We start from the raw sequence: 19822 nt of genomic DNA, 5'->3' as shown, positions 1-19822 counted from the left end.
GTCTACTACTGCAACATTTATATCGAAGAAAGGACTATTCCCAAAGGAAGTAGGAAGTATTTTTGCTCACTCTTCTTTCTGAAAGGATTCTTCAGACAGGCTATTGCCATTCTAAGGAAGGTAATGGGGCTATTTTTCTGTTTAGGAACCAGTGGTTTAAGTAATGTAAGCTATGGATCAGTGGTTTGCAATGATGGGGCTGATCGAAAGACAATCATACTCAGCATTGCTAAGGTTAATGGCATTGTCTCTGATAGGGGAAATTTAAAAGTGGAAGATAGGGAAGAAACCAATAAAAACATTTACACACACCTTTAATGGTATGCAGCGTAGAACCACTTAAATGAATCCCAACTAATGAAAACATCTTGAAAAGAGAGTGATTTTTAGAGAAACCTTTTATCTACAGGTCTTATATTTATAGAGCAAACCTTTTAAATGAATACAGGGTAAAAAAGAATTAAACGAGTAATTGTTGTGATTCATTGTGGCTCATGTAACTTTCATCAGGCCAGTGAAATGAATGAACCATTTAACGAAGAAGGCTGTTCTCCACCAATTTCTGTCATATATGTCAGATTATACATAGCCTTCTCGGCAGGCACCACAAAGCAGAAACAAGGTCTGGGGAATGACTGAATCTGGCTTGTCCGCTGTACCCAGAGGTGGGCACAGTCAAAGACGTTTCTGTAAAGGGGAGGTGAAAGAATTTGGTTTAACCAGAAGAATACATAAAAAGGCAATTGTGGGGGAAAAAAAAAGGCAATTGTGCCACAGTCCTCCCAATATATATATTAGACAGTTTCTTTGAAACTTACTATCTTTTCCTTTTTCAAAATGAGCTTTGATGCTTGAATACACAAGTGTTTGGTGGACAGAGATGCTACCTTTTTTTTTTTTTTAAAGATTTTATTTATGTATTTATTTGAGAGAGACAGAGAGTGCACTGCACATGAGCAGGGTGAGGGACAGAGGGAGAAGCACACTCCCTGCTGAGCAGGAAGCCTGGAGCCAGAAGCAGGGGCTCCGTCCTAGAACTCCAGAATTATGACCTGAGCCGCAGGCAGACACTTTGACTGAACCACCCAGGCGCCCCTGGTGGGCAGAGACTCTAATAGGTAGAATTGGAGGCTGAAAAGCAGAGGTAAGAGCTGGAACCAAAAGGTGCTCAAAATTTCTAAAACTGTAGATATAATTTCCCAAAGATTCAAATTCTCTGCTTGACAGTTCTTTCAAACCAGTGGTATAAAAAAGAAGACACTAATATTTCCATTTAAGACCACTAAATACACATAAGAATTACTGGAAACTGTATTCCTATAACCCTCACCATCTAGTGAAATATATCTTCTTGCCAAAACAATACACGTACTGGGTTCGAGCCTATTTTGTCTCTAAGCTGATTGTCCCAGAAAAAGAAAAGCTTAAGAAAAAGTCAACTAAAAGCGGATCTAAATGTCACTGGCGTATATTCAGTACAAATAAGAAAAAAGGCTGTGGATTCAAGGGAGTTTAAGAATCAAGTCATACACTAATACGCTAATGTCTTCTAAAGATTCCTTACATATATCCTGAATCAACTGGAATATCATTATTAGAAACTGTGGGTTTCATTCATTCATTTATTTGTTTGGGCTATTTGAGGTCATTCTAGGTGCTTACATTTTAAAAAAATTATCTTGGAAAATTTTAGAATTCTAGGTCAGTTTGGAATAAAGGGCAAAAGTGATAAATATGGAAAGAATACCTTTCAGTATCCTAAGGACTCTGTGGGCAGGCGGGTGACGTCGTGGGCCAAATGGTAAAAGATGCTGCTCAGAAGAGAGCAGCATTCATTTCCCATGAAACAGCTTTGTAATCCTATCCACCTGAAAATGAGTACTAATAGGTCGAATGAAAAAAAAAAAGAGAGAGAGAGAGAGAGAGATACAGCATATTCTCATTTTGCCTCCTAGCATTTGTCAGGAGACCAGGGCTGGAAATGAAGGAATTCCCGACGCCCTGAAATTATTGCAATAGCTCACTCTAGTTCTTAAAAAGTGCTTTCAGATATCTCATTGTATCTTAACTAAATTCTTGGGAGGAAGAATGGCAAGAATCAGCAGTCCCATTTCATAGACGAAGAAGCTACGGCACAGGGAGGGGAAATACCTTCTCCAAGATCAGTTACAGTTACTGGCTCTGAATGTTTTAAAAGCATTTCACAGCCAGGCAAGCCAGACAAAGTCAAGGTTCTGACCCGGGTTTCCCATTCCTCTTCCACCTGTGTACGAAGATCAAATACTTTATTTATTTATTTATTTATTTGAGAGAGAGAGAGAGAGAGAGAAAGAGAGCGAGTATAGAGAGGGAGAGCCAGAAGTAGACCCTCCACTGAGTAGGAAGCCTGATGCAGGGCTCGATCCCAGGACCCTGGGGTAATGACCTGAGCCGAAGGCAGACACTTAACTGACTGAGCCACCTGGGCACCCCCTCAAAGTTCAAATTAGAGGACCACCCACTCTTCCTTTCAAGAAAGAGTTCCTCCAGTAAGAAAAGTTATCAAAATCGTCACTTCAAATTTCACCCACTTTCTGGACCCTACAAGATCATGAAAACGAAGAGTGAGCAAGAAAGACACTGTGTCTTACATTTATGCTTTCCCATAAAGTATAGGTTGAGTTCCTTGTTAAAATAACATGAGTTGGCCTTTCTTTTCACACGTGTATTTGCTTAAATGCTTGCCCAGAGTCCACTTCTATTTATTCTTGTGTTCCTTTCTACTGCTCAGCCTCTTACCATGCAAAGATCTTTTCATGTCCAAGTCCACTCCGCCATAGAGCATGCGTTTTCTCATGCTTGGACTAGTTAGACCTGGCTCTGCCCCACACACCATCTTCTGGCAGAGCGTTGCACTTGGGAAAGCCGGTGATCATGGGCAGATGATCATGGACAGAGGTGGTGGCAAAAGGAAAGGCTATCAAATATGCAGCTTAAATTCCTGCCCATCCCAGCCAAGACCTGAGGAAAGCCTTTCCTCCCTGATTGGCAGCAAACTTCTCATGCCTGGCCCCAAACACCTCCTTGCTGGGCTGCCTGCTGGCCTCCAGTTAGCACAGGCATCCCATGATCCAGTAAGGAAGACTGTAAGCAGCTGGACTGGCCATCTAGGCACTGAACATAGGAAAAGATGGGCCAGGAAATTCAGCTCCTAGCAGAGGCCCACTCAATGTGGACGACATCATTTATGATCTCCCCTGCAGCAGGGCTTTATGGAAAGCTCATCCTGCTATACACTACCCCAGATCAACAGAGATCCCATAAGGCACAAGAGATGCATTTCATTCTGCATGGACAACAGAAGATCGTTGACCCGGACTACATGATGGGCAGAGTGCTACAGAAAAAAAATAGCAAGTAAGAAAGAACAGCCCTTACCTTCACGGAGTTTACTGTCTACTTTATGATAACCTTGGCCTTTGCAGACACTATTCGGAGAATCACACACAGGAAGATGTCATATTAAAATGGCAATTGTTCTATTCAAGATTCTAAATAAGTGACTTTCCAATCAACTTCACAACCTGTTGGCAAACTGAGGGAAGGATTTCAGTCGCCTTTCAAGTAACTTTCCCATTTCAGGTTATTTGGGTGGAGGATATATTGTTTGAGTGAGTGAATATAATGTGTGAAGATTCAGTGTGAATATTTCTATAGTTCACAGTAAACATGAAGAAATTAGAGATAAGAACAGTCAAGTCACAGAAATTCATGTAATGTGCTTATGCCCCAAATGAAACTGTACTAGTAAATAGGGTCAGGGTGGCTGTGTGCCAACAGGAAAACGTGGGACTGTGTCTGCCCAGTGTGCTTCTCACTGCGTCCCTCAGGCTTGAATTCTGTAACAATTTAAACTCAACAAATGGATTTTCTCTGATTCCAACCCAGCAGGCTAGTACCTTGGCTAACAAATTCACCAGTGCCATGCTAAGCCTTCTTTTCAATATTTACAGAATAAAAGGCAATTTCGGTTTTAGCCTTGAGCACATCAGATTTTGACAGCTTGGAAATGTCATCCTTAGAGCAAGGACTTTTCACATTCACAGAGTTCTGGCTCTAACTATGCTCTAAATGCAAATGCAAATATCCTTGACCAGAAAACCTTGAGCATCATGTTCTAAGAATGTTAGTGAGATTACATGAAGTTCTTTTTAACTGTATTAGTTTCCTTCCAACATCTCCTACATTGAATTAGAGTAAAGTAGGGAAGGCCTGGGTTCGAAAGGTGGATGCCAAAGAAGTCACATTTTAATTTCGTCTCCATCTCTCCCTTCTGGATGTTTTCTATCTGCCAGCCAGTCAGTCAGCAAGCGTCATTCCAAGGAAGGCTTGCTGGATGACCGGCCATTCAAGAATGAGACAGGATACAACTGGTGTGTTGGAGGCTCTTTAGGAACGCCATGCCTCACCCAAACGGAGCTGTATGCAATGGGTCCAATGTTCTTTTTGCTTAACAAGGACCTTGTATTTTCCCCTCGCACTTAGAGAACCTAAGAATCCTATTTATTAATCAAGAGTACTAGAAATTGGGATGCCTGGGTGGCTCAGTGGGTTAAAGCCTCTGCCTTCGGCTCAGGTCATGATCCCAGGGTCCTGGGATCGAGCCAAGCATCAGACTCTCTGCTCAGCAGGGAGCATGCTTCCCTTCCTCTCTCTCTGCCTCCTTCTCTGCCTACTTGTGATCTCTGTCAAATAAATAAATAAATAAAATCTTAAAAAAAAAGAGTACTAGAACTCACTGATTAAGAAAGTACATCGATGGTACTTTTTTTACCAACAAAGCAAACTCCCAAGAAGATAAATGTGCAAAATCAAAGGAAATAAAAGATGGTGAAACTCCTGCATTTGCAGCTTAACAAGAGCAAGAAGATGCTCAGAAAGGAGAGGGTAGGAGAGAGAACGGACTGCTGAGGTAACATGGCACAGTGGCCCAAGTGGTTTTTAAGAACATAATTGTTTAAAATCAATGTTGAGTGGTTCGTGTTCTGACACATAAGCTAGGTGCTCCCTCTCCAATCCTGTTACCCTACAACTTCACCAAAATCAACTACCGACATAATTTCTCTGTGGATACAGTATAAACCTATAAGAGAGGGACTGAACCCAGCACTGGGGGCGTGGGACCTGGAAGAGAGCGGCCGTGGAGAAGATCTATCACTTAAACTAACTCAGCAAATGCAGGAACCTAGAGCTACAAGGGAACTTTAGCCTGAAAGCCCTCTCAGAAATATGCAAAAATCCTGCCATAGACTGTAGATATATTTCTTCTGAGTCTGGGATGGGGGTTTTGAGCTCATTCTAAGGGACCAGGAGACTGTAGGTACCATCTGGGAATCTTCATACACTTCAATATTTCGATTAAATATCTAATAAATCACGTCCATGAACACCGAAGACTTAACTACTGCTGTCTCTTGCACAGCCTCCAAGCACTCGTACCTGCCTTCATCATGAGCTCCACACACTATCCAAACACCTTCAGGAAAACACAGTCACTTTTGATGGCAGATATCTGTTTAAATATCTGTCTTCCTTGCTAGAACATGTACCCAATGAGGACTGCGTCTGCATTTCATTTATCTTCATATCCCCATCACCTGACACAAGGATTAGCACACCTATTAACAAACACAAGTATGACTGGGCAAGGATGAACTGGAAGGAAGAGAAATTACCTATAATTACGTATTCTTTTTCCCTTAAAAGACATTAAAATCCGAAGTTGGTGGTTACCAGGATGGGGGTTGAGTAGGAGAGATGCTGTTTGAGGATGCATCTTTGCAATTAGTAGGTAAGGAAGTTCTGGAGACCTAGCACACAATACGGTGATTATAGATAACAAAACTGAATTATGAACGTTATTAGGGACTAATTTTAATTGTTCCCCACACTAGAAGACATGGCAATTATACCACAAGGTAGAGATGTTAGCTAAGGCTATGTCATAGCCTTACGAAATGTGACATAGGAGTGTAGTGGCCTGCATGTAATCACTGTGTTGTATACAATAAAACTTACACAATGTTGTATGTCAAATATATCTCAATTTTAAAAAAAGACTCTGAACTCCCAAGGACAAGATCTATTCATTCACTCATTTACTCACTTATTCACTCACTCTAAAAATACTTCTCAAGTGCCAGGCATATGTTTGGAAAACAACACAAATATGATATATACAAATATATACAACACAAATTTCTGCGCTCACCGAGCATCCAGTTAAAATCGTGGTCTCCTTGAAACACGTTAGGGGTACCTAAAGAAAACCCTGGGGCTTCTATTCAGATTTATTTTGCATCCTCTAAGAAATACTCATGAACTGGTGATTAATAATGCCATCTCTGTCACTTGGTACCTAGGTCAGATGGTGATGTGTCATCTGTAGCACACAAGGTGCAGGAAAATTCTGCACACCCACTCTCACTGGTTTCACTTTCGGCACACTCTGACATATTACTGTTTTCAGGGGCCAAGATTCGGTGGGAGGGACTGACAGGTCATCTCATTTTAACTAGTTAACCACCATCACCAACCACCATAGGTATGCCATCGCTGTTGTCACTCCCTAACCTCAGGTTTGTTATTTCCCTGGGAAGAGTGGAGAGAACAGATAGAAAACACACTGAAAACCTTATGATGCAAGTGACTGGAGATTATGATGATTGCTCCAAAACATTTCAGGGCACCTCACTATCCATTCATTATCTCTGTTTCATCTCAGACCTTCCCTGGGAAGATGGAGTAGCACTTTATTTACCTCTTACTTGCTGTTGACCATGGACTTGTGCCTCAACATCCCTGAACCTTATTTTCCTTGTCCTCTCGGAACTATTATGCCAAATTAAGATATCCAAATGATTTAAAGTTTCTAGTACATAATATTATTCAACAATGGTCGGTTCTCCTGCCTCTCCTATTGAGGCACAGGAACAATCCATACGGAGAGATCTGAGGCTGGAACTCAAATGTTCTGCACAATTATGGATGATGTGGCTACCCAAACTTTCTCTAGCTCCTGTATTCCAAAAGTGTGCTTTCCTGAGCACTTTATGTAGAGAAGTGCTGTCTCAGTCTCCTGCTTTGAGCTGCTTTCACCCTTGACCCTCACTATCAATTCTGCTCAGGTAGAACTGAATTCGACAATATTTATTGAAAAAAAATGAACAGAGGAATACATTATAAGGGGATGATGGGCAGCCCATCTAGACTGACTCTTACTGGCATCTGCTTTTCTCTTCTTCTCTCTCCTTCCATAAGACAAAGTTAATGGCTATTATTCAACCACTGGTCTATAACTGAGGCTTCTGTATCTTTTCTCCACTAGGGACATCTTATATATAATATTTTCCCATCATGGAGCCTATTTCTCAAAGTATTTAACTTGCTATCTTTATTAAATAATGGATAATTCATCTCTCCCCCACCTTTTATCTAATGAATCTAAACTATGAATCTCTGTACGTGTAAGATAACCAGTGGGTTCACAAATGGTGTCAAAAGCAACAACCTTCAGCCTGCCTAGCTTTTTCGGGGGGGGGGGGGGGCATAATTTCTTTTAAGATTTTTCTTTTTGCCTCCTTCGGGGACCACCAGTTGGCAACCACTGGTCAAGAGTATGTTGGTGTGTGCTCAGTTTTACTTATGTGGATTTCATGATATCAATTTGCAAATCCACTAGAACTGAAAGGACATGCATGTTCTGAACACTGCTACTCTTAAAACTGGCTGGTGCTTTGACAACAAGGTACTTCATTGTCCCCCTCTCTGTCATTAAGGATCTTACAGTCCAAAGCTGCAAGAATGCATTTAATGGAAAAGCTTTCACTTTGGGCAGCATTTGCAATTTTAAGAGAAGATAAACCTCTCTATGGAGTTAACATGATCTGTGAATACGGGACATACTAGGAATCAGATATCCTAATGAACTTGGTCTTACTCACTTGAAATGGAGAATTAACCGATTCCTTTAAATAATTCAGAAATCTAAAATCAAAGGGATGAGGTACAAGTTTCGATTGTACTGCATAAAAAACAGGGAACAGAAATAAACATTTTATGTTTCAATAAATAGATTCCTACATCTATTGCCACTGAAATACTTTCAAATTTATTGGCAACCATAATTGTTTTATGCATTCGACAAACATGATGGCATCTGGTATTAATACCTTACAACTCATCTCATTTTATACTCTCCATCTCCAGCAGAAAAACTGAGTGAAAATTTAGTCCACTGCTGAGAACTCTCCATTAAAGAATCAAGGACTCGTAAGACTTGAGATGGTAAGGAAAAAGAGTAAAGAATCTTCATAAGAAAAATAAGAATGTCATTTTGTCCCCCAAATATCTGAGGCAAGAAAAAAAAAGTGTGTTCTGGATTGCCCCCTGGCATATGGCTCACGTCTATGAGGCAATGAGGTAGATAAAAGAGAAGACGGGCTACATTTGATTCTACTACGGATTGCTACGAGTCCTGGGTACTTCACATCCCTGCATAGATGCATACATAAAATCTCCACAGGAACAGTCCTGCTAGTTCTGAGGACATAATTAAACCTGTGGGAACCTGGGCAAGGCTGAGGCAGATACCTGGGAGGATGAGATAAGGAATAAAGGAAGAGATGACAATCCCAGATGAAAGAAAAACAGGAGGAAGGAAAAGGAACCAACATTGTTTAAGCTCAAAACAAAACAGCAGCGAAAACACATTTCCTGGGAAGGTGATGACATCCCACCTTACAAAGGAGGAAACACAAGTCCAGAGGTCAAATTACTCGCCCAAATTGACATAATCAATAAGTTATGGAACCAGCGGTTGAATACCGTTTTTTCTATGATACAATGTAATGGATAAGCGATGAGACTCTGCAGTTGGAGTAAGTTTGGATACACTTTCCACCCTCTGGACGGTGGACAAACTATTTAAATTCTTTGTGTCTCCGTTTCCTCCCATGTAAAATGGGCACGCCAACAGTACCTTTTTCCATAGGCTTGTGGTAGGATTAAATATGGAGAGAACTTCCAGCGCAATGCCTTGCTGTGGTGTCCATGAAAATGACCCATCAGATCACGTGCTACAAGGAGCATGATTGCCTGATGACCCCAGCTGCCATCCCTCTGTTCGAAGGCCACCCTTCCTCCAGGATATCCCAGCCAATGAGTAGCGGGGAGAATACTAATGCAGACCCATTCCAATGGGACACAGAACTTTTTTTGAGAGAGAGAGAGGGCGAGCACGTGTGCATGAAGGTGGGGGGGGAGGGCAGAGGGAGAAGGAGAGAGAGAATCTTAAGCAGGTTCCACGTTCAGTGCTGAGCCCATTGTGTAGGGCTCAATCCCATGACCCTGAGATTGTGACCTGAGCCTAAACTGAGAGTCAGACACTCAACCAACTGAGCTACCCTAGCCCCGCATGGGACACGGAACAATTAAAACAGGTGCCTTTGGCTCAAAGACTCTCCACTGGCCTGTACAAAACTTTCTTGGAAGCTTAGTGCTATGTGAGAGTCTTTCAACAAAATCCTCCTTCCTTTCCCATCTCCTTCCACAGGTATCATGTCAATACTGTGGTGTGAAAGCTCTCCCAGCTGACTCTTGTTCCCTCTCTTTATATTTAATAGGCTTTACCCCCAAATAAATCTGAGCACCAGTAATTCTATCAGGGGATATTCTTCTTGGAAGATCCAAAGTAACAAGCGAGCACACAGAAAGTCCACAATGAATGTAAGCTATAATCATGATTATTATCACCAAAACCATTATTTTTATCATCATCTCGCTCGAAAGACCAGTAGAGTTTAATCCCAACTTTGGAAACTGTTTTCCTTGAACCTGTGAGCATTATTCTGTATTTTGAATGGGAAGGTTCAAAGGTGGCACTATGTTTTTGTAACATATTCTGACAATGTTTTGTCATACCTAGCAAAACAGTCCTCAATCACAAATGAAAACATATATATTTCATTTCCCATAGAGCCCATGAAAAATATGGTACCTTCTATTTTCAAGTTTGTCTGAAATGCCTTTTGTCTACTTCACCTTTGAATGTGGAATTTCCGGGTACTTTATTATTTGACTGATTTTCTACTTTCATCATCTTTCATGAAGCAAAGAATCTGCTGATAACAAAATCTTGTAACAAAGTATATTTCCTCCGCATTTTTTCTGAAGAAGTGACTCACAGACTGTCCAATGGCTTACTCAATTGCTATCCCATTAATTAAATTTAACAAATTTACTTGCTTCGGTTGAATGGCTCTCAACTACCATACTGTATGTAGTGACTGTGCCTTACAAGAGGTTTGTTGTTCCAAGATAACTAACTACAGGACTAGGTACCAGCAGATGCAGAAAGAATGGAATTTAAGTAGTCAGCTTGTTAGAACTTTGTGGTCCTCTTCCCCCGGGGTTCATTTTCAGGGGCTGAAATTCCAGCGATTTGACCCTTCATGATCAGTGACATTATCACCGACTACTCAGACCTTTCCACATGCTGCTGTTACTACCACACACCAGGCTGTGTGGGGAATCAGGACCGGTGGCCAGATAAAATATAGGAGTGAATTTAGATAGACAAATACTTTAAAAAATGTTAAGTATACCTATTTAATACTACAAAATTAGTCATTGTTGATTTATATGAAATTCAGATTTAAGCTGGTGTCTTCTATTTTTATTGCTCAATCTGGTAACTATTAGGGAGAAAAAGAAAGCTTCATGGTAAATGTACTCGAGACCTGGGGGCTTATGATCTAAATGGTGTCATGAGATAAGGGATAAGCTGGAAGACCGCAGATTTAGACTTCCATTAAATGAAAAAGGAATCGTTTGCATGAGTGGGTATATGAAGTCAAGTATCCCATGTAAGTAACTCAGCTTTTAGTATTACATGCATAAGGAAAAAACCTTTGGGGATACTAAAGGATGTTGCCATGGTAGATGAGAGAGTCTCTCTTTGGCAACGTTACAAATCAGGCCTTTGTCTACAACTCCACGCTAGACGCTATGCTTGCTCTGCTCTGAACATTAAGTATCTCACAGATCATAGGGGTTGGGGATATATTTATTGTATCAAGAAATGAATGGATCTGGTACGTGCATTCCGCTGTAGAGCATATCATAGCTTACCAAGGAGTCTGCCAAGTCCTTTCCTTGGCCTCGAACGCCCGGTACCATTTCTATTTCATTTCCTGCTTCCCCCATCTCCAATTGCTCTCTCCTTCCTTCGTGCCCCTTAAGCCACACTGACCCTCTCACTGTTCCCCCAGCCTCTCTCAAAGCCTTTACATTTACTGACCTCTCTTTCTAGGCAAAGTTCATAATGTCTGCATAGTTCTCTTCTTCACCTTCTTCAGGTCTGAACTCAAACGTCAACAGTTAAAGGCCTTCCCTGACCACACTATGTAATAGCTCCCATGTCCTCCACTGTTCATCTCCTTATCTGTCCCTGTTTTTCGTTGTAATATTTACTATCATTGGGCACATTATGTATTAGTTCATCGTCTGTCTCCTCCCACCAGAAGGTAAGGTTTTCTCTGTTTTGTTCAGCACAGTGACCAGTTCTTAAGATGCACTAGATAAGTATTTGTTGAATGGAAGGATGAATTAAGCCTTTTCCCCCTCACTAAACTATCGAGTCCTCAAGAACAGGATGTCTCATCCATTGCTATATTCCCTCCAAGCATCCAGTACATTGTCCAAATGCACCTAGCAGATTCTTAGTAAGTATCTGCTGAATTACTTATGAGAAAATTGAAGTACAAAGTCTTTAAGTGACTTGGACAACTGATTTTCTCCTAACAGATGCTCCGTGTCAGGCTTGTCGTGGCAACTCTCCTTTGCTAATCTGACCTATTCAGAAGCCGTGATTTGGCTTCTCCTTGTTCATCTCTTGAGTTTACAAATGCTGCTTGCTGAGAAGCTCTCTGGTTGCAAAAGATCTACAGAGATCTAAGAAAACACTGACTATCCTTCACGGAGAGACTATGGGAAGCCTACTGCTACTTGGTTGGGCCTTGCCACAACATCCTTTCCACCCCTCTCTTTCGCTATGCACCATATGATGCCTGCTGATAAGGCGTATGAGACTCCCCTGCTCCCTTTGGGTGAAAATCAACCATGGATAGCAGTGCACAACTGAGATGGGGCTGAGTACTCTGCAGTAAATATTACCCCTCCCCCCACCTCTATTTGAGCTATCCCAGTAGATTTCCTTAACGACAAGCTAATGCCAAGGGAACAGAGTTGCCTGGAGCTGAGTAAAACCTGAAGAAGAGAAAAAGAGTGGGGAAGCTGTAGGGAAGAAAAGGTGCCAAAAATCCTTGTGGCCACATGCATTTTTGTAGCAGACAACTAATCAATCTGGATTAGTGACTCCAAATCCCCAAATAAATTATTTATATTACATTTAGTTTTCTAATATTATCCACAAATGGATAATTCCTTCCAAAAAAAAAAATAATAATGTACAAGCTTTAAATCAACAAATTCACACTCCAGTGTCAAATCTGACCCTATTATTTGTGGCAAGGAAAGCTCATACACTATTCCTGACCCGAACGAGCCTCCCTGACAGCTCACTGTGCTGATTTTTAATTGATGGAGAGGTACGCTAAAGTGACCATTAAAAGTACCCTGCAGGTCCTTCTAAGGTCCTTCTCTGTCAAAGGGTCCTCTCTGAGTTGTTCAGGCTCAGATCACAGGGAAAACCGAACAACAGCAGATGGGACCACAGACAAACACCAGGTGTACGTTCTACCACCCTGTGACTTGATGACGGCTCCTCATTTGCTTTCTTTTCTGAGCCCAATTCAAATACTACATGAGTTCTATTGCTTCCCATTTTTGGACTCAAGATCTATGGATAGATTTACAGAATCCCATATAAATTATAAATAAACACTTAAAGATGCCTTTCTACTTAGAATGTGACATCCAATAGGCACTCAAATGATTGTGTCTCCTGGGATAAGAGTTACAGGCACAAATGATTTTGAGGACCAGAAAGAAATCCCTTTATTTCTTCTTTCTTCTGTAACTATTTATGTGTGAGGAAAAGGGTGGGGAGGGCAGGTGGCGGAGAGAAGATGTTTAAACTAGACCACCCATCCAGTCCATTTGAGAATTGAGACATCAGGGAACGTGGTCTAAAACACTCCCTATTTTGGCCACTAGCCAACCACTTAAAGTCTGTTCAGCTAGTTATCCTCTATATGTAGACAATAAAATACCCATAATGTGTGAGGTAAACTACTTTTTAAGAACGACTACAAATTTCCTCTTTATTTTTCAGTTGAAAGAGCTCCTTATTGACAGTGGGTCCTGTGGTAAAGTTTAACCTGGTCTACACTGTGGGATGCACGTGGGGGTGGGGGTGGGCTGAAGCCTGCAACCTCAGTGGGTACCTCATCTTTCAAAAGGCAAGATCCAAGAATTTCCTTTGTCTGGAGGCATTTCTAAGGAGCCTGTGCAAATAATGATGGGTCACATCTGCTACTAATATTTAAGAAAGCACGATTCACCTGGACTCAGAATGACATTTTAGATCAAACTAAATTCTGGTTCTCCAGTCTCTTAAAGGAGAGAGACCGGCTCCGTCGCATTGCTGAAAATTCATCAGTCCGAATTTAATTATTCAGATCTGGAAACCAGAGGCATTTAGGTTTGAATGTCTCCCTAAGTTGGGACCTTTACATGGTTTAGAATATTGATCATTACTGATATGGCTGCTATTCTGGGGGTCACTCCACTGAGTCTGTCCCTGCAATGTTTTTGGAACAAACACTGCGGAGAATAACTGTTGCTAGGTAATTGTCAAAGAAATTCATGCAAATGATGAAATATTGATAAATTATATTTATAAGTCAATGATGCTACAGTGCTCCTGCTTTCCCAGGAAAGTGCAAAATTATAAGGCTGTATTGCCTCCAAAATTCCTAAAATGATCCCATTAATCAAAACGGTTCCTAAAATGGGTAATCCAACCAGTAGTAAGTAAGAGAAAATCTTAGGGTTTGGAATTATGACTCTTATTTTGCCTTTCTGTTACATATTAATATTGTAACACTGCAAGATACCCCCTATATATTTGAGGAGGTAGTGAAAAAACGTGAAAGGACAGGGCCTCCAAGGTGTTAAGAGCATTATTATCAGACAAAACAGTGTTTATCCGTAAGAGAAGTAGAAATTTACAGTTCTCTTCTCTCACCCCCAAATTACAAAGTGGATCCCACACATAAAATCTAAAGCCAGCAAATTAGTAGTTTTGAAAGTTATTTCATAAGTATTGAAATATTCAAAATACTCAGAGAAATGGGTTAATGGATAACTAGGGAGATGTGATTGTGGTTGGAGTACATTCCTCCTTCATCTAGCAACGTTTAGCAACAATATCTAGCATGGCAATACAAGATGGAAATGACACAAATGACGTTGGTGACCAGGAGAGCCACACTCAACCAATTCTCTAGGGTGATTTTCAAATTGGCAGGTAGAGCTGGAAATTTTCAAAAATCTGGGGCAAGCATCATGATTAATGACTTTCCACTGATTGCAAAGGCCCATCTGAGGGTTTACGCGACCAACATATGGGCGACCACCAGACAAATGAGGAAGAACAAACACAATTAAGCCTGAAGGAAATAATCCAAATACCAACCCTGCTTTCCTGTTATAAATATCACATTTTAAAAACCACGAAGATGAGGTTATTAATAGTAGTTGGTGCAGGTGATGAGACAGAGTAAATGCGGCGGCGGGGGGTGGGGGAACATGTGAACAACAGCTTTCCTTTTTCTGGCAAGGGAATCCCACATTTTCTTCTTCTTTTCAGTGGAGGGTGTTTTCGCAGCAAATCCCAGCAGGGAGTGTGCTTTGAGCGCCAAAGCTGGACGACGCCATTCCCTCAGACAGGGACTCAGTGTGGCCCTACAGATGCATGACTTGAATTTAGGAGGGTTATCACATAAGCTTTTCCCTCCTTAATGACTGACCTGAAGCACCACAGAACACAAGCTTTAGGGGACTGTTCACAGGTCCCGTAAATACTGAGCAGTCACTTCAAATGTTCTGTCCCTATAAAAACTGTTAATAGCAGCCAAAGTACCTGTCAGGAATTCATGAAGGTGGCTTGAGTCAATGTTCTAAGTCGAAGCCCAACCAATAAGGCTCACCGCCTTCAGAGTCTCTTGCAAAGCCAGAGAGGGGGTTTCGGCAAGAAGCAGAAGAACTAAACGTATAATTCCCGTCAGAGCTGAGAACTCTGTCAGAATTTCATCCCCTATGGTAAGCAAGCATAAGCGAACAGTATAGTACTTCATAGCTTCGTTCACATCTGCTCACGCAGGAGAGGCAGAGGTAGCACGATCTACCGTGGACATCAGCAAAGCCTCTGGCTTTGGCTTCCTAGCGCCATCGGTTATATCTGCGCATGTGCGCCCACATGTCCGTGTGCGATTCTCCCCCACAGCCAAGTTAGATTTTTTGCATCTCCGTTTTTCTTTTTCTTTTCTTTTCTTTTTTTTTTTTAATTTTTGATATTTGTTTCTTTAAGAACCTTTTGGTCAATCAACAGTCAGCAGACACTCAGAAAATATTTGGGGATAATGAGAACATATTCATCTACTTATTAATTCTATTCATTAAGCAAATAAATACCAGGTACCTCCTGAGGTCAAGGCACAGAGCTTTACACTCTGCAAGATTGTTTTAAAAGGAACTGGTCATGAACCCGACCCTTAATCAGCTTATAGTTTTTAATAAGCCAGATTCTACGTGGTTGGTGCCAAGGAAAGACTCAGCTAAAATTAAAGCCATCTAGGTGGGGCCCCTTCTTTCCAGAATCACCTTCTCTGGGAGTGCTCATTCGGAAGGTCCTGGCAATTCTGTGACTTCTGTGGAAGTCAACCAGGAGGTGAACAGACCGTGAGAAACAGTCCACACAATAAAATAGATGTGGCACTGTGGGCGCTGTAGACAGATAAAGGAGACTCATATCTGACACTTCAGAACATAGTAGGTACCTACAAAAGATACCTCTCTAATAAAAGTCTTGGTTTCTTTCTGACACTATCCCCCTTCCATTCCAAACCTCCCAGCTTTTGGCCTCTCCAATATGCATGCTCTTTACAGATATGAGCTTTAACTAAGAGTAATAATGGCTACTTTTCTTTGAGTCCTTACTAGGAACCAGACATGATGCTGTTTCATGTACGTATTCTCCCTTTTAATACGAAGTATGTTCTTTTAGTATTCCTATTTTACTGATAAGAAAACTGAGTTTGGAGCAGCAATTGATTCCAAGTCACCCAGCCATTATTTCATCTGAACTCAGGTCTGTCCGACTCTAGAGGCAGAGTTTTTAATCATTATATTATACCCATTTTGAGTTTCAGAGATTCTGATATTTTATCTCTGGTATATGGTATATATCTCTGGTATAATATCTTTGAAGATATTATCTTCAAATAATTCCTTCAAAATTCCCATCTAATACTCTAATTGGACAAAGATTTGTTTCCTTTTACAGTTGAATCTTAAGGGAGTACAAGAAAAGAAAGCAAAAATTCCACAGGAAAAAACAGACTAGCTGGACCGGGAAAAAACAGCTGCATCCACTTTAGGTAAAGTTACATGGCCTAGTTTATGGCTTTGGATGAAACGGCATGTTGCCATTTGTCTATTCATTCTCCATGGTTTACTAGGAAAATACCATTCGTTTCCCATTACCTTTCTCCTCAAGAGCCAGGATAAAAAGAATATGATTTCCCCTAGCATATATACATAAAGAAGATGTAATACATTCCCACTTTAATTGAAGACCAGAGTCTGTCACTTCTTCACCCACCAAGATTCCCAAAGTTCTTAGATGTTGCTTGCTACATTTATGAGAGTTGCCTTTTTAAAAACAATAACAAAACAAACAAACAAAAACCTTTTAGGAACTCATCATCCATAACCTGGGTAATGAAAAAGAAAAATCACTCTTGGAAGTTGTAGAAAGTTCTAGTTTATGGCTTTGGAAAGTTCTCCTCTAATGCACTAGAAAGTTCTCTAATGCACGTAAATACCTGGTCCTGAACTCTTCATTTCTCTTCCTTTAGGGATTATGTGTCTTTAGAAAAGAGGTAAAATCATGTTTCCTCCAATCACTTCATCTGAGATCGACAAAAGGCAGGTAGAGGAAACTGAGTGGGCTGCCGTTCCTCTAGGCTAAGCTTCAATCAGAGTCATCCAAGACTAAGCAGCCTCTACTTCTTTTTCTTTGAAATACAGAGAAGTTTGAAACATTGAAACCTATTACTTTCTCCCCCAGATATTAATACTTTCTTTGAACTTACACAATCCTACCCACCCCCTCTTCACTCCCAAATAGTATCGTGAATCCTTGAAGTAGCACCAAGTAATCTGGGGTTAAAAGTGAACTTGGCTAATAGCTTTGCCTTTGGCCAAGAAATCCAGGCTCCATCCTGGTTGCTTTTTGGAATGGGAAATGCACAATATCGGTATTACAGGCAGCTCCAGAAAGGCATGCCAGGCCTCTCTCATGCTCTCGATTTATATTTGCATGTGAACAGCTTGTCGGCCATTTTATGAAGACAGATGAATCGCAGGCCTGCTAGAGGGACGGCCAGCCCTAAATACACGAACCACATACCCGTACAACCACGAAGTTTTAAAAATGAAATGAGAGTAAAATGAGTATCTCTAGACACAACTTCAGGCAGATTATATAGAAGTATGATCGATAAATGAAACATTTAAGGTATCACCCATAAGGTGGAAATGAAGGATGAAACCAATGTATAAATATATCCCTTTAAAAATTCAACTAATAATAAGATAGAGCTATTTATGACACTAAAGACAAGACTTCGGCGGGGGGGTGTCTCTCTTTTCTTATGCTTGCTTTGAAGAGACACCTTTGATGAGGAAAATACCATTAAAACACTAGAATAAGAAGAGGGATAGCCAGAGAGTCCATATTTAATGTCAGAATCCAGCAATGAAATCAAGAATTTCCCAGGCTTGGGAAATGAAACAAAGTCTGTAGTGAGAGGATATCTAATGTGGTAAAAATCCTCCATCCCACAGCACCGACATAATTCAGTTTACCTTATCTGTTTCAAAAGATCAGACGGAGATCAAAATGGAAAAATATATAGCACAACAAAGGAGCGACCAGAGGAATGAGATCATTCTAAGTAGATGAAAAACCAATATGGGAAGGGATGATATGGACAAGAAAAATAATAAGTAATATTGAAGAGCTAACCATTCTTTATAAGCTATATGAATATGTGCATCTTATTTAGCTCTTCAACAGGTAGGCTCTTATTATATATTATTACTGTACTATTTTAAAGATGAAGAATAACTTTATACCTTGAGAGGTTAAATAACCTGATCAATGTTACAAAGGTAAGAAATAGCAGAGGCAGAATTTGAACGCAGGCCTGATGCCACAGCCTGAGCTTTTAACTGCGATGCCGTGTGCCCTTCACATGCCCCTGAAGGTCAAGCCTCCCCATTAGAGTCTTTAGTTCTATCACTGAGGAAGAGCACTTTGGAATTTTATGAGATGGTATCCGGGAAGGTACATAGTACAATGTTCAGTATATGATAGGGACTGCCAGTTCACTTTTCAGTTTTTACTGAAACTGATAGTTTTACTCCATCTTAAATTCCAACCTGTAACAATCTATTTTGTACTTGGAGCATATACCACAGATCCAGTATTTCACTGGATACTCACAAGAGTATACGTAAGAGTATATATAAATTTGTATATAAAGTGCGCTTTCTATGTTAATCAAGTTTCTGCAACCGAAAATTTATATAATTATACAATTTAGAAATTTAATACTGTCATGTATCCTTACTATTTTATTTCAGACAATTTAAAGTGGAAAATCCTTCAAAGGCGGAGATCATTTTCTGAAAGCAATTAGGAAAGGGCTGAGCTCTGAAAGGCTACGAAAGTATTTGTCAGTTGACGACCTTAAATCACCGGTGAAGAAGGTGGTGGGGCATTTGCCACCTTAGAAGGAACTAGAAATCAGAGAGGCGGCGGCTCCTCGCTTGTGCTGTAGAAGATTTGGATTTGGTAAATCAACCCTACCTCTCACAGCCATCAGTGTTCCTGGAAACTAAGGTTCTCATGAGTACCCTGATGGTGTTTGGGAGAGGAATGGAGGAGGGCTCGGGCTGCTAGAATGATCCAGAGACCGCCTTGAGTCATCGAAGCTGTTCCTAACTATGAGCTACCCGTAGGGCAGAACCCAAAATCCTCGTACTTGGTTGGCCCCTGGCTACCGATGGACTCTGAAAGCAGCAGCTCGAGTCCCCAACTAAACTTACCATTTTCTGGCTGGTCCTTAATGTCAGCGTCACTTGGCTGGCTGGGACTTTCAGATTGACTTGAATCTGAAAAACATAAAAATACAGCCAAAAATTACAGGGTCTGCGAGGGAAAGTGGATCAGAGGTGCCAGACTTTCTCAAAAGGTTCAGCATGTAAACTAGGAACGAGAACGCTATGGGAATGACAAGATGAATGAGGGAAAAAAAGTGGGGGAGGGGGAAAGAGAAGAAAGGGGGAGAAAAGCAGCGGCGGCAGCAGCCCTGTGCCTTTGGAGAGGAGGCTCCATTCTGGGTACACCTCCACGGCGTCTGGCTTGCGCCAGATCATAACTTGAAACACTTCAGAAACCATTCTCTTACAGAGAAACCATTTCCAAAACTGCTCTTCTTCATTATTTATACACGAGAGTCTGATAAAGACT

General features: G+C 40.9%; 1 protein-coding gene across 3 annotated transcripts in view; it reads right to left on the bottom strand.

The window, feature by feature from the left end:
- LOC111143037 (nuclear factor I A) overlaps positions 1-19822 on the bottom strand; it is a 357887-nt gene that overhangs the window by 153484 nt on the left and 184581 nt on the right. For all 3 annotated transcript variants that reach the window (XM_022496466.1, XM_022496467.1, XM_022496468.1), the window contains exon 3: positions 19399-19464. In XM_022496466.1, coding sequence (XP_022352174.1) covers positions 19399-19464 — 66 coding nt within the window. The remainder of the gene's footprint in view (positions 1-19398; positions 19465-19822) is intronic.

The sequence above is a fragment of the Enhydra lutris genome, unplaced genomic scaffold (assembly GCF_002288905.1).
Source record: "Enhydra lutris kenyoni isolate GAN:26980312 unplaced genomic scaffold, ASM228890v2 scaffoldscaffold9, whole genome shotgun sequence".
Classification (NCBI taxonomy): domain Eukaryota; kingdom Metazoa; phylum Chordata; class Mammalia; order Carnivora; family Mustelidae; genus Enhydra; species Enhydra lutris.
Note: the sequence above shows the minus strand (reverse complement) of the source record. Positions and strands in the feature narration are given on the sequence as shown.